General features: G+C 49.6%; 1 protein-coding gene across 12 annotated transcripts in view; it reads left to right on the forward strand.

Annotated features, from left to right (window-relative positions):
* LOC125282343 (thyroid receptor-interacting protein 11-like) overlaps positions 1 to 14,153 on the forward strand; it is a 52,186-nt gene extending 38,033 nt beyond the window's left edge. For 5 of the 12 annotated variants that reach the window (XM_057307584.1, XM_048216951.2, XM_057307576.1 and 2 more), the window contains one exon: positions 1,055 to 14,153. In XM_057307584.1, the coding sequence (XP_057163567.1) occupies positions 7,823 to 11,935 (4,113 nt within the window). In that variant the 5' untranslated portion in view covers positions 1,055 to 7,822 and the 3' untranslated portion in view covers positions 11,936 to 14,153. Of the gene's footprint in view, positions 1 to 385 lie in introns of all 12 variants that reach the window. The other 7 variants (XM_057307578.1, XM_057307573.1, XM_057307575.1 and 4 more) reach the window with 3 other exon arrangements.
* The last annotated feature ends 808 nt before the right edge of the window (positions 14,154 to 14,961 follow it).

The following is a 14,961-nucleotide window of genomic DNA, read 5'->3' on the forward strand; positions in this document are numbered from 1 at the left end:
GAGCTTTTGTAGCACCGTGTGCAATGCTTCCCATGCATCATCTCACTCAGTGCTCAGAGCAGCCTCGTGAATTCTGGTGGGGAAACCGAGGCACAAAGCAGTGAAGCGAATTTCCATCTCGGCACCTGTGAAGGAAGGGGCGGAGCTGAGATTTAAGCCCTGGCCTCAAGCCCGAGGGTTTGGAAGGGAACTCCCTTCCTTCTTTTTAAATGAGTGATTTCAATAAAATGCCAAGAATTGCCTTTAAAAAAAATTTTGGTGAGCATAAAAGTTTCAGCTTGTCCTTCAAGGATGTCTAATTCTCATCATCTGGAAATAGTTTTCAAGTATGAGGTTGATCTAGTTTACCCTATGAAAACAAGGTTTTCACCCTTTCCAAATACAGGATTCCGTTACAGAAAATATGCTGATCGGTTGCCGTCTGGCATCTGAGGCTGTGCCTCTGCAGACGACGTCCTAGCCTGTTGGGACCCCGAGTGAACTAAGAGGAAGCGGGCTCTCACTCAAGCCCAGAGGTGCTTCTGGGCTGAAAAACGCATTGGCCTTTGTGTATGGTTGTTGTGATGGAGGATTCAGCTCTCTGAGGTCTGATTTTTTGCATATCGTGGAGGAGGGAGTCATCGCATCAACGTTACTGACTTCAAGTCTGAATAGGAGTCCTTTTTTCAGTGAACTGTGAGCGGTGAGCACTGTGTTAAAGATTTTGTTTGAGAAGAGGCAGAAAACTGGAGACGACTTGGAAAACCTGGAACATCGGGAAAATCCTTGCTGACGTATCCTGAGCGATTTCTGAGTGTTCAGTATTTCATGATGAGATTGTGAGTGGGCATCCGATTCGGAGTGTCCTGCTTAGTGACCTCGCCGGAGCCCCGATCCACTGAAGTGTGAGTGCGTGTGCCGAGGGCCAGACGTCAGGAAGCAGAAGGCCCTGTGGAGTGAGTGGCCCTTGCTTTGAACAGGAGCAGGATGTATTTGCCGTTCCTGGAGTGGGTGTTTGCGGTTCTGCTGAAACTGAGCTCCTTGACTCATTTCTCTCTTTCCCATCTTCCCACAGAGTCAAGCCTTTCTTATCACAACCCATTACAGAACTACATTCGGAGGACCCACTTCAAATCGGCAAGTACCCTTAACCTACGTGGTACGATGTGCACTACAGAACGCTCTTTGCTTTTTTCCCCTTTTCCTTTTAAAAGGGGTGTGTGTTTGTGTCTGTGTGTGTGTGTCTGTCTGTCTGTCTGTCTGCACCTGCGAGTGAGCACTTGCGATGTCACGCAGAGTGTACTTCTGCTGATACGTTTACACTGCATCGCATTTACCGTGAAGGAATTTAAAACAGATGTCCATAGGTCCCCGTTCTTCAATCTTTACAAAATGGGTTTCAGTGATTTACAACCAGTGCAAAATAGATTTTTTCCTGAAAATCTCTGTTTCCAGCTTTCCTTGGGAACATCCAATCTGGCAGCATCAGACCCTAAGTCCTAGGTGGCTGCTTCATGGAGGGGGGCTGTCATCCTCCAGTCCCCCCGCACTGCTCCCCGCTGTCTTGTACCTGACCTGCTCCACCTGTTATATCACCTCCTCGGCCCCTGTGCTCCGGGTTTCCCCTCACGTTTTAAGTATGAGTGTTTCCAGCAACTCCCTGCTCACCTCTAAGCCTTTCAGTCCAAGGTAAACCTCTTCCAGAATGTTCCATCGTTTTCAGTCTGTGTCTGGCAGAGTATTCAGGGGGCTTACTAATAATTCAGGTCAGAGGACATGCCCAGAGAGGATGGCCTTCTGGGATGGTGGACACAGATAACACAGGAAACATGAGACAGCGAGACAGGCCTCTGTGCAACCACAGTGCCACAGTCATGCTCCTGGTGAAGAGACTCCCAGAAAGAACATCTCCCCCATCCTTCGTTTCCCTCCTACAGATTATAAGTAGAACCTGTGCAGGCTTTGCCATGTGCTGGCCTGGCTGTTTTCTCCACACTGTCGCTATCATAACTTTCTGTATATTTGGTGAATACTTGTGTCGGAATGATGAAGGAGCTAACGCTTTGCATTACCTTTGATCCATCGATGCAGAAATGTATGAAGTAGAAAGTAAAGACCCTGCATAATCTCTCCCCCCACCAAGATAACCAGTGTTCAGAGTGTTTTCTCCTATGGATGAACAGTACACCTAGAGACGGATAAATATCACACATGAAAACACAAATACAGTCCAGTGCCTGGCACCTAGAAGGGTCAGTAAGTTTTTGCTGAAAGACTGTACATACACATTGAATAAATACATAGGTTGTAGTTCAATATATATCTGTTGAATGAGTGAATCTACATTTCTCAAAATAAATAGATTTATGTATAATTTTAATAAAGCGAATAATTGACACGTCCTGTTTTGTAACTATTCTGGATCCTAGTAACTCATGGCTGTGCTTCTATTGTCATTTATAGCTCTGCCTCATTATTTCTGATGGCTTTCTAGTTCTCCTTTGCATGGAAATTCCTTTTTACTTAATGTATTCAATACTGATGGTCCTTTAGATAGCTGCATTTTATATGGTTTTCTATTAAATAGTGTTGTAGAAAGCACAGGTACACGTGCGTATGTGCAGGAATTGCTGGCTCAAGGAATTGCCCCTTATGAATTCTAATAGCCACTGCCAAACTGTTCTTCAAGATCCTCTTTACTAATTTGTATTTTCACAAGAGTAGATGACGGTTCTCTTTCCCTACAAAAGACACGATGTAATACTTAGTGTATTCTGACCAGCACTCCTTCTCCCCTGCTGGTAACAGCACCCAGTGTTCTCTGGGGGACCAGTACTCCCCCATTGCCATTCCCTGTGGTTTGGGTGGGGCTGACTCCATTTGCATTTCCAGGGCATGGCATGGGACCCAGCCAGACATCTTCAGAGTCTGTCCTGGGGCTCTAGCCACAGTGAAAAGTAGTCTATGTCCCTCTGGGACTTGAACTGAGGAGGGAGGAAACCTGGGTGGGGCAGGGGTGTCTCCTTGTGGACACAGCCTGTCTAGAGAGTGGATCCCCTGGATCCAGCCCTGGCTGCAGCCATAGTCCTTTTGGACTCTGGGTCACATATGAGCCAGTAAAGTTCCCATCTTGGCTTAGGGCAATTCGAGTTGGGTTCTCTTACAAGGAAAAGAGACCTAATCAATAGGAGAGAACATTGAAAGTCGTGCTTACAGATGGGAGGAAAGGCTCTGCTCCAATTTCCTTCTGGTCTGTTTGTTTGGTTTTGGTACCTCTGTCCATTCACTCAGAGTGGAGTGTTGCTCACTGTATTAGCTGTCCCTCTCTAAACACTTGTCTCATGGTCTATAATTATTTCTTGCTTGTCTGTCTCTTCCACAGATCTATTGAGCCCCTTCAGGGCAGAAACTGGGTTGTGTTCACTTGTGATTCTTTAATACCTTGAACAGTACACAGTGTGGCCTCCATAAGTGCCCCTTGATGAATCAGCCATCCTAATTCTCTTCTTTGGGACCCCCCTGTCATGAGACCACCACATAGCCTCATGTCTGTGATACACAAACCATCTTCTGAAACACACTCATCCTCCCATTGTAAACACATCACATCATGAGAACTCCCTCCTTGCAGCCATTCCTCATTCTCCCCCATGTTCGTCCCATGGAACCTTAGTGTGCGGTTGCTGACAAGGTCCTTGTTCTTGGGAAGACAACATGGCCTTTTATGAATGGATAGCACACACGATGGGCATGCCATTCACACACACGACTTCACTCATGGGCGAAGGGGACCTACGCTTTCTAGCCTTCCTCTTGAGTGCAATGCACCCAGAATCCCACTTCTGATGTCTGTCAGTAACACGATAACACAGAATCACAATTCTAGGCTCTCTCCTGCCTCCGTGTTTCCTCCCGAGGCCTTGACAATGACCGGAGTGGAAGGAATACAGATATGTCGAGGAAATCGACAGCAGTGAAGCAAAAGCTTCCCCAGAAAAACAGTTTTGACTTTGGGAGCATAACTGCCACACCCTTCATAGCTCTGTAATAGCCTCGGCTTCCACTGGCATCGAGCAATAAAGATTTTCAAACAGAGTCAAAGGTCAGGGCCAGAATTACAGTCCCAGTGTGAATCACCACTGACTCTATCCAGTTTTCATTTTCCCATACTTGGGCTCACACCGCCAGGGCGGTCTGGTAGGAACTAGATTTACACTGGATTTGATAGTCTTTGTGGAGTTTCTACCCTGTGCTAGGCACCACAGCAGACCCTGGGAGATGAAAGAGAAAGACAGCAAGGGCTCTCAAGGCATTTTGTTTACTGGGGAACAATAACAAGTAAAGAGGCCACTGCATCATAGAAAACCAGGTGCTGTGTGGACTTAGGAACGTTCCCCGGGATGGGGCCATCCATTCTCTGTCGGAGCATCAGGGAAGGCCTTTTAGAGGCAGACACCTTGGCCTGGAGAGCTGAAGAATGAGTAGGAGGCAGCTGCAGGGCTGGTGTGGTGAAAGGAACTCTGGAGAATCTCAGGTAGAGGCTAAGAGGTAAGAATGCTCGGCCTTCTCCATAAACTAGAAGTGGGGCACGTATGGCCAGAATCCAGGTGTGAAGAGAGAAGCTGCTACAGAGGAAGCTGGGGCCAAAGAGGGGCCGACTGGCTTGGTAGCTTGAAAAGGCCCAGAACTGGGGCCCCTGGGTGGCTGAGTTGGTGAAGGCTCTGCCTTCGGCTCAGGTCATGATCCCAGGGTCCTGGGATAGGGCCCCAGGTCAGGCTGCGTGCTCAGTGGGGAGCCTGCTTCCTCCTCTCCCCCTGCAGCTCCCCCTGCTTGTGCTCTTTCTCTGTTAAATTAAATAAATAAATAAATAAATAAATAAATACCTCAGAACTTTGCACAAAAAAAGCAAACACCCCTTTCCTGATACAGTATATAAAGAGGCCAGAATGACAACATGACAAATCAGTCTTGACAGTCATTGAATATTGATTTTACAAGGCATGTTACTAAGAATGCAAAGGGAGGCAGGGGTAAGAAAGCTCACAAGGAATTATCTTAGGATTCATTTACAGATTCTCTGTTGAATCATTGGCCCCCACTCCTGAAGAGGGAGCAGAAGGACAAAGCACAGGCTGATACCCTGTGACATTCCTCCAGGAAACTTCCAACTATCTTAATGTTAATACCTTGCTAGAAGGGAAAACAACCTTAACCTGACAATGGCAAGGTCTCCAGTATCCTCTTTAGCGTAGGAAAGTTCTTTTGAAGCCCTCCCTTTTCTTTCCCTCTCCCAGCTCCCAAGTATGTAATCAGTTGCCCCCACAACCCCATTACAGCAGCTCTTTCTGCCCAGGGATCCTGTCCCAGTGCTTTAAGAAAACCAGCATTTTGCCCTAAAGACGTCTCAAGAATTCTTTCTCGGGCGTTGGCTCGAGATCTCAGCCCACCAAACCTCACCTGCCTTCCAAAACTACATCACTACTATCCTGTCTACCTCCCGCTGGGCATTATTTCTATCATTTCCTACAAATGACAGAAAAGTAGGCAGCACTAGGCTTAGGGCACAGGCATCAACTCTGGTAACAGGATAAATGCACACTAAGGTAATAGGGTGGGGTAGCAACAAAGTTAAACAACAAAACTAAGCCACTAAGCAAAAAGTTATGGTGGGGTGGGGGGGACCCAAACCTTAAACAAGGAAATTGAAGAAATGGGAGGGGAAGTCAAAGTATTTTGGTACAGACACACACACACGGAACTATCCGCACGTGTTCTGGCCAAGTCAAACTCCCCCTTTGACCCAACTTTTGGAAAAAAAAGAAGCAAGAGCTGTGGAAGACTCACACCTTCATGTCTCTGCCCAGCAAAAACAGTCACTAGGTCCAGTACAGCTAACTGCCCTAAAAGACCTTGAAAGATGTGTCCCAGATACCTGGGCACATGACAGTCACCTCCAGGACCTCTCAAAACCACCAGTGGTTCCTGTTCCAACAGCCTGGTGGTCTGCAAACCCTGGTGTCTTCTGTCATTTCATAATGGAGAATGTTTCCTGTCAAGCATGAAAACAGTCCCCAAGAAACCTGGAGAAGGATCTGCTTCCAAATCCAAAGGGAGAAAGGCTTTTTAAAAAGCTATTAAAGAGCTAAACTAAAAGTCGGCCCAAGGCGTTTCCACAATTCTTTCCACCCAGTTCCCAATTTGTCAATATCAAAAACTTGGGCAGTCGGGTCCACAGGGGCCCGGGTTTGGGAACAGCAACACCTGTACAGCCCCTGCATGGACCACCGAAACTCCCTGGGCGCATCCGATGGGCTCTGATCATCCCTTCCTTATTTACTGCCATCAGGCACTTGGACGTGGAGGGTCCGCAGCAGCAGGGCGAACCTGAAAGGCTGAGGACGCCACCCCCAGAGCACAGCGTCCGCCTGGCCTCAGGCACAAGGGTTACCTGAGTTTTCACCCGGGGCCAACCCCGGGGGAGGTCAGGGGAAGGCCGGGGGAGGTCAGGGGAAGGCTCGGGTCCACTCCCTCCTGGGCGATGCTCTGCGGGCCTGGACAATGGGCGGCGGGATGACGACCCACCCCGCTGCTCCCCGGGGGCTCTGGCGCTGGCCCAGAGCTGGGCTCCAGGTCGCGACGTGGCGCAGCCCGGTCCCAGATCCCGCGTGCTGCAAGGCATCGAGCGCGCGGCCCAGAGAACAGCCGGCCCTGCCGAGGCGGCCAGGCCAGCGTCCCCAATCGGCTCATCCCGTGCCAACCCAGATCGGCGCACTCGCCTACCCGCGGTCTAGCTGGCCCCTGCTTCATGCAGTTGGATTGCTTCTTCCTGGTGGAGGCGGCTGACCAAGGGGCTTGGGCAGGGCAGCTTGGGAACCGCTCAGAGGGCTGCATCACCTCAGGGCCCAGGCGGCTGTGGAGCTGTTCCTGGACGGGAGCCCCGCCCTCTCTGCCTCTCATCCAGTGGCACCGCCCACCGGGGGGGCCTTGTGGGACCAGGCAAGGGGTGTGGTTCCCAGCCCCTCCTCCACCCAAGGCCTGAACCCCAGGCCTCTCTGTGAGATGCCAGGAGCCCCCTATCCAGCACGGTCTTCGCCACCGCCCGCGACCCCCTCCCCGGTCTAGGCCGCACACCTGCGGGAGGCAGTTGATGGGTCACAGCGCTCCCGGCCGCCAGTGAACCAGCAAACCCAGGAGTGGGACTCACTGTCCCCGCAGGCTAACGAGGCAGGGAGGGACAGGTCACTCTGGAGCCTCTGGAGGTTGGAAATGCCCAAAGTCTCTTGAGGGCCATGCCTTACACGTGTGTAGACATTTGTCAAATGCACCTAGGACCTTCACTCCTAGGTGGATGGGTGCGTGGGACTGTGTACCTTTCACCTCCATTAAAAAGATTCGGTTGCGTGGAAAGCACACGCCAAAGGAGTTTGTGTACTGTGATACCACTTAGGGGGAAAGTCGAGGGCCAAGTGCATTTTGTGTGGGCAGGCACCTGGGGGCGGTGAGGCAGGAGCATGCACTTGAGACCCGCCCAGGACCGCCATGAAAGCGGGGGAAGAAGCGGAAGGGGCCCAGCCCTGGCGTGAGAAGTCGTGGGGATGAGCGGCTGGGACCGGGACCAGTGGCCAAAGACGGCCTTGGGAAAGACCAAGGCCTTGGCCTTTCCTAAGGACCTGGTCTGCAGAGGGGAGGGGGGCCGGGCCCACGCAAGCGTTGCCTAGAAACGCTTATTGTCTTGGGATTCTTAGGCTCGCGCAGGCAGGGGTTCTGGGACACTTGGCGGGGTAGTCCGACTGCACTGGACGCTTTTTCACAGCGGACCAGGACAGTTTTATGACCCGCAGAGATGTTGCCTTGGGTTGGTGGCCTGGGCTCTGGCCTAGACCATTCCCCAGGGGAAGTGGATGGCAGAGAGCCTTGCTTCACCAGCCACGTTGATTTCACCGGGCACGTGGGAAAGGGAACTTCCACTGGCGAGGAGATGGACTTCGCCGACCTCATCACATCACAGGCACAAATCAACAGACTCCTGAAGGACATCGAAACACTGGAGGCTGAGGTTAGTCACTGGAGGCGTTTGTCTCAGTCGTCATCAAAGATACTAGACTCCAGTGAAATTTGGAAACTGAAGACCACCATCAGGGACCTAGAACAACAACAGATGAAGAAGCTAGACGAACACCAACTTGAAGTATCGGTATTACAGAGTCTCCACAAGAAGCAACTGGCCGACGTCATTGAGAGGCACCGCCAACAACTACGTGAGTATGAGCAAAGGGAAAGTGAGCTTGGACGGGTGGAGCAACAACTTGCAGAGATGGAGCGGCTGAACGACAATCTGAACAACGTTGCTTCTGATGTCAGAGCAGAAAACCAGAAGTTGGTTTTGGCACTCCAAGATGTAAGACACCAGCTGGAAGAATCGATTCTCCGTAACAACGAGGAGTGTCTGGAAAACAACATTGCTGTGAGGGCTTTAAAGATCGAAAAAGGGCGGTTAGTAGCGAAATTGTATCGGACTGAGAAGAAGGCGTTGGAAGAGAAGAGGAAGTACAAGCAAACCATCAAGAAATTGTTACCTTTAGAGCATGCACGTTTGATCCAACTCATGCAAGAGAAAGACCTGGAACTATTCCACCTCCAAAAGAAGATCGAGCAGATGGACGCCGACCACAGAGAAACCAAGGACATGCTGTCCTCTGCTTTGGAGGAGCAGAAGCAATTGACACAGGTCATTAAAGAAAAAGCCTCAAGAAGCAATGACCTTTTAGAGCAAACCGTGGAGGACAAAGACATGCGTCTCACCTCCGTGACCGCCAAAAATCATCATCTGAAAGAAGAACTGGAGCGCCTGAGACAACAGAGTCGCCCTGTACCTGACCCTAAAATCCTCGAACTGGAGTGTGAAGTCTTCCAACTGAACGAGTTAAAAGATGACCTCGAGGAGGAAGTAAAGGAACAACAGAAGATCATTCACAACCAGCAGCAGGGGAAGATAAGACTGCTTCAGTCTCTACAGGAGCAGAAGCAGAAAGTGGACCATCTTCAATCCCAGCAGGAGCAGCTGCATATTGAACGCGCTCAGCTCCTTGCAGCGAAAGACCAGGAGATTCAGAATTTGCAAGACACATTAGGCCAAATGAAAGCCCAGCTGCCTGACAAAAGCCAGCACATTGCAGCAGAGCACTGTGACGACGTTCAAGTCACAAGCAGTCAGCCTCTTCCTAGAGAGAACGGAAGTGAGAAGCTTGATCCATCTAAAGGCGAAACTCAAAGATCAGTCCAAGGAATAAAAGAGCAAGAAGTGGAGATGAAGCTTCTAACTGAACAGAACATCCGATTGACCGAACACATCGATCGGGTGTCCAAAGAGGAGATTGGTAAACTAACTCAGATTATCCAGCAGAAGGATTTGGAGATCGAGGGTCTTTCCAGCAGAATCTCTGCAGCTTCTCAGCGCCAGCGTGTGGACGTGGAGCGACTTCAGCAGCAATTGCAAGAGTGTGCTTCGAAAAGCGACCAAGTGTTGGCTGTCTTAAATGAGAAAACGAGGGAGAATAGCCATCTGACAAGGGAGTATCAGAAAATGACAGAGAGACTTGCTGCCAAAGAAGCAGAGCTCCAGAGGATGCAAGAGGAAAATCGGAAACTGTCCCCGAGAATTGAATGTAGTGGTCAGGAGATGTTTAGAGAAACGATTCAGAATTTATCACACATTATTCGAGAAAAAGACCTCGAAGTGGATGCCTTAAGTCAGAAATGTCAGACTTTATTGACCATCCTGCAGACCTCCAGCACTGGTGATGAGGTTCGCGGCGTTCACATCGATCAGTTCAAGGAGCTTCTGCGGGAACGGGACACGTTCAAACAGCGAGTGAAGATCATGGAAGAGTGGAAAGAGCAGGTGATGACCACGGTCCAAAACATGAAGCAGGAGTCACCCCAGCTTCAGAGCGATCTTCGCCAGCTCCAGGCGCAGGCTTGCCCTGGCAGCGAGGAGGATTCCAAACTGCAGGCGACCTCTATGGACCTGATCCAGACTTACAGAGGCAAGGAAATAACCTTAGAACACTTAGAGAAGGACCTGGCACGAATTCAGCTCAGCATCGGGGAGAATTGCCACGCCAAGGATCTCCTTTTAGGGAAACTGGATGCGATTTTCCTGCAGCCCTCCCCCGACTCCTCAGAGCCAGCTGACTCTCTGAAGGCCGTGACATCTGACGTAGTGAGCCAGTCTTCTCAGTTGCGCCAAGAGGAGGTAGAAGAGCTAAGAAAATCAATGCAAGAAAAAGATACAATGATTCGAACCCTCCAGGAAGAGAAGCAGAGATGGATGGATTCCGTGTCGGCCGCGTCCCCAGGAGAAGGCAAACAACAGGAACACGGGGATTCCGACATGGAGCCGCTGAAGGAGAAACAGGCCGTTCTGCAAAACTTCATTCCGGATCAAGAGCTCCGACTGCAAGCGAAAAGTGAGGAATTGCTTTCTTTGCAGGAGAAGTTCAGTAGCCAAGTGAGTGAAAATGACCTTTTGAGGCAGGCAGTCACCGATTTGAAGGAGAGACTAGCAGATTTTGAAACGGATGTGTGTCAACTGAAAGAGGAAAATGCAAAGCTCGTGGAAACGTGTAGAGAAAAGGAAATGGAAAATCAGGCCTTGCAAGAGACCAACAGGCGGCTTTCCATGCTGCCGAGAGAGGAGGAATCCCAGTCCGCTGCGGTGGAAGAGAAGGCACTTGCTTTGGAGCAAGTATTGCGAGGGAAAGAAGAGGGCGAGACCGGGGAAGCGAAGCGGCTCGTCGATGCAGTTGCATCCGTGCAGGACCAGACAGTTGTGTGTCCACAGGAGAGAGAGGAAGTCCTGCTGGCACTGACACAGAAACAAATGGAAACCTGTGCCCTCCAGAAGGAGGTGCACCATTTACGGGAGAGAGAATCACGCCTCACCCAGGAGCTGGAGAGACGGCGTCACGTCGCTTCAGAAGCCGAAGATTCTCGTCGCCGCGAAGCTTTGGTCTCAGAAGGCAAAGTGGCTCAGCTCAGAGAGGAAGTGACGGTCTTGCAGGGAAAGCTCGTTTTGTCTTCCACGGCCTTGGAAAACGCGAGCCATCGAGCCAGTGTGCAGGTGCAGTCGCTGCGGGAGCAATTGCACATGGTCACCCAGCAGAAAGAGGAAGCCGCCTTCCAGCTTGCAGCCTCCCAGGAGGAAGGGAGGCAGTACGGTCACGTTCTAGCCGCCCTCAAGCTGGAACTCGCCGAGTGGATGGAAAAGGCAGACAGCCTAGAAGGGAAACTGAAGTCATTGCAGGGACGCTTCCAGAAAGCAAAGGCTGACTTGGGTCTGAAGGAAGACCAGCTCCAAGAAGTCAAGAAACAGAACGAGGTCCAGCAGGAAGTCCTGGAGGACACCCAGAAGAAACTGATGGACTTAGTAAGTAAGTCCGAAGGCATGGTGGACAAAACCCTCCTGAGGAGACTCTTCGTGGGCTCTTTGCAAGCACCTGATGCCGACCGGCAGGAAGCCTTAAGGTTGATGGCAGGCACGCTGGGGATCCAAGAAGACCAGATGCGCCAGCTGTTCAGTGAAAGGCCAGGTGGGGTTACCAGCTGGGTGACTGGGGGGCCTGGATCCAGAAGCGCCCCCAACACACCTGGGAAACCAAGTCACCGAGCTATGGCCAACAATTCTTTTTCAGGACTTTTCGTCCAGTTTCTAGAAGCGGAATCACATTCAGCTTCTCCACCACCTAAACCCTCTGCTCATGACGTGAAGCCCCCAGATTCAGGAGGAAGGGGAAAAGTGGCTAAGAAACAAGGCCCCCAACATCTGAACACTGCCCTAGGATCCACACCCCGAAAAAAAGATGTGAAGCCCCGCACCACAGCTGTGTCTCTCATTACCCCCCCCAGGACCAGAAACGGATGGATCGGAGCACCTTCTTCTAAATGCTGTCACTGATGCTTTCCCCACATACACGCCCCAAATACTGTCACCTGCCACGAAGGTTGGAATGGCGGCCACAGGCCCCTCAAAGAAATAGACGATTCTCAAGCCGGAGAGGAGACGGCGCTTTGAAGAACGCAAGTCACTCTGTGTGTCTACCTTAGCCCAAAATGGCCTTTTGCAAAACGTAATGTATTTGCAGTTTTGCTTTCAGCTTAATAAAAATATTCTTTTATGACTTAACAAGAACAGAGGTCTTTTAATGACTGCAGAGGTATTCCCCAAACTGAAAACAGTGGTGACTTCTTATGAGAGTAGACATTGGTGGGGTTGGAGGCTGTGGTCCAAGGATACTTCCAATATTGTTTGTAATGCTGTAATGTTTTCACAAGGAGCAGGTATCTACATATACCCTGGGTAAGGAACACATCAACTGGTTTTAATGTTCCGAACTTACCAAATACACGAACACACACACCTTGTACGAGAAACAAGGTGAACAGCATGAAAGTACAAGATGCGTACGATTTAAAAAAAAATGTAAATTTGCTTGACCCCCGCTAAGTCCCATTTCTCTCTCTTTTTTTTTTCATTTTTAATTTTTGTTCCATTTGTTTTTCTGTTGCCTAGGAAATCACTCTATGGGTAACCTGATTTCTCTCCGGCCTTTTAGAAATATATGTGTATTTGCCTATTTGGGAGTATAGTATTTTCTGACTTTTTTTTTTTTTAAATCACTCTGCCTTAGAGATCTTCCAAAATGTGAATGAATTCCAATTTGTTCTTTAAAAGAAAACCCAGCATTTTATGGATATACCCTAAATTATTTAACTAGCTCCTATCATCAGGATTTAAGCGATTTTTATTCCAAATGTCCATGATGGACTGCCTAGTCCATTTTCTCAAAAGCCACTCCAAATCTTCATTTGCAGTTCAAGGCTAATTGCTCCATTGTATGCAGGAAACCATCCATTCAGACCTCTTTGCATTTTTACTTTAAGGTTTTACTTGTTTATTTGCCACAGAAAGTAGGGGAAGAGCACAGGCTGCAGGAGCTGTAGAGGGAGAGGGAGAAATAGGCCCGCAGCTGAGCAGGGAGCCCTATGTGGGGCTCAATCCTGGGACCCTAGGATCGTGACCCGAGCCAAAGGCAAACACGCAACCAACTGAGCCACCCAGGTGCCCCAATACTGAGTCTTAATCTGAGGTTTTCCGTCACAGTGGATTCTGCTGTCTCCATGTCAATTTCAACCCGCACTGAGACTTTTAAGGTGTAGGACAGGTGCTTCCCTAGGAAGTGAAGTTGGCACCCGAGCAAGAGTGAGAGGCGGTCGTCAAAACCAAATGTATCAATTCCATTGATGTTCACTCAGTTGATCCCATGGGAATCTCTAGGTGTCCAAGGGTAGAAGGAAGGGCTGACGTCCTCCAGCACCATGGAGTCTGGCAATGGACTGTGGACAGAGGCACCACCCCCAGCCTCAGGTAGGATAAGCAGACTTTGGCTTCAGCCTGTAGCAAGAAGGCCTTGCTAACTATATTGAGCTGGTGGGCGGTACCATGACCCACGGAATAACAGACAGCTGGATATGAAGGCTCAGAATCCGTGAGAGTCTCTATTTCCAGGAGAGCCCAGTGCCTGGCCAGCAATTGTTGCTTTCATAGTCTATAACCCAGGGCCAAGGAGGGCCGTTTCTTGCATTGGGAACCCATGGACAATTTACAGATACCATGGGTGGTCCAGGGACTCCAGAAAGTGGGAGAGGAGGTTGCTAAGGCCTTTTCACTAGGGCACTAGCAGGGGATTTTTTAAAAAGTTTATTTATGTGTTTGAGAGAGAACTTGAGCTGGCAGAGGAATCCAAAGGAGAGGGAGAAACAGGCTCCCCACTTAGTAGGGAGCCGAATGTGGGGTTCTATCTCAGGACCCCGAGATCATGACCTGAGTCAAAGGCAGACGCTTCACCAACTGAGCCACCCAGTCCCCCCTAACAGGGGATTTTAACTTGGACCGATCCTAGAGCCTTTTGTTGAGGGGAGCCCCACCCAACGTGGGCTCATTTACAAGTAACAGCATAAATGGGTTTCAGTAAAATTTATAAACAAGAAATAAGTTGTGTCCAGAACCCAAAAAATACTGAGCGATGTTTGACTCGTATGTCCTTTTTTCTTTTTAAAGATTTTACTTAGTTACCAGAGAGAAAGCGCAGAAGAGTGAGTGCACAAAGGGTGGGTGGGGCAGAGGGAGAGGGAGAAGCTGGCTTCCCAGTGAGCAGGGAGCCCTATGTGGGGCTTGTTCCCAGGATCCTGGGATCACGACCTGAACCAAGGCAGACACTTAACCCACAGAGCCACCCCAGCGCCCCTGCACTTGTATGTCCTTAACAAGTGTGTCAAACAAATGTCCTCACAGTAGGATGTCACAAAAGTGATGTCATACCTATGTTCCTGGAGAAAGATGGGTGCAGTAAGTTCCTGCCCTCAAGGATTGTGTGTGATAACAGTGTGGTTTGGGTGCCCTGTGCATAACAAGGTAAAACATGTCGCCTTCAAATTCAAGATGTTGAAATAGGCACTGAACAGAACATATTGGCCAAATATATAATAGCAAAATATTTACCACTTTTAAATTTGTTGGTCTCCCTTGTGAGTTTTATTTTTAAAAGATCTTATTTATTTTAGAGATTGAGAGAGAGAGAGAGAGAGTAAAACAGGGGGGAGGTGAGGGGCAGGGGGAGAGAGAATCCCAGGTTGATTCCACCCTGAGCACAGAGTCCAGCAAGAGGCTCAATCCTATGACTCTGATATCATGACCTGTGCCAAAAGTTTAACTGACTGTGCCACCCAGCTGCCCCTAGGCAGTCTCAGAGTTGTAATGGGACCAGGGTATATTCTAATCAGGTATGGTAAGAAAGGAAGATATAGAAATAACTGTCACAATGGAAGAAGCTCTTTAGAAACACAGATCCCAAGAAAGGAGGTCATGAGAGCCATGAAGGGCCATCCAGGGAAGCACCAGGGTCAGTCAGGAGAAAGAGGGAG

This window comes from Ursus arctos, unplaced genomic scaffold (assembly GCF_023065955.2).
Source record: "Ursus arctos isolate Adak ecotype North America unplaced genomic scaffold, UrsArc2.0 scaffold_50, whole genome shotgun sequence".
Taxonomy (NCBI): Eukaryota; Metazoa; Chordata; class Mammalia; order Carnivora; family Ursidae; genus Ursus; species Ursus arctos.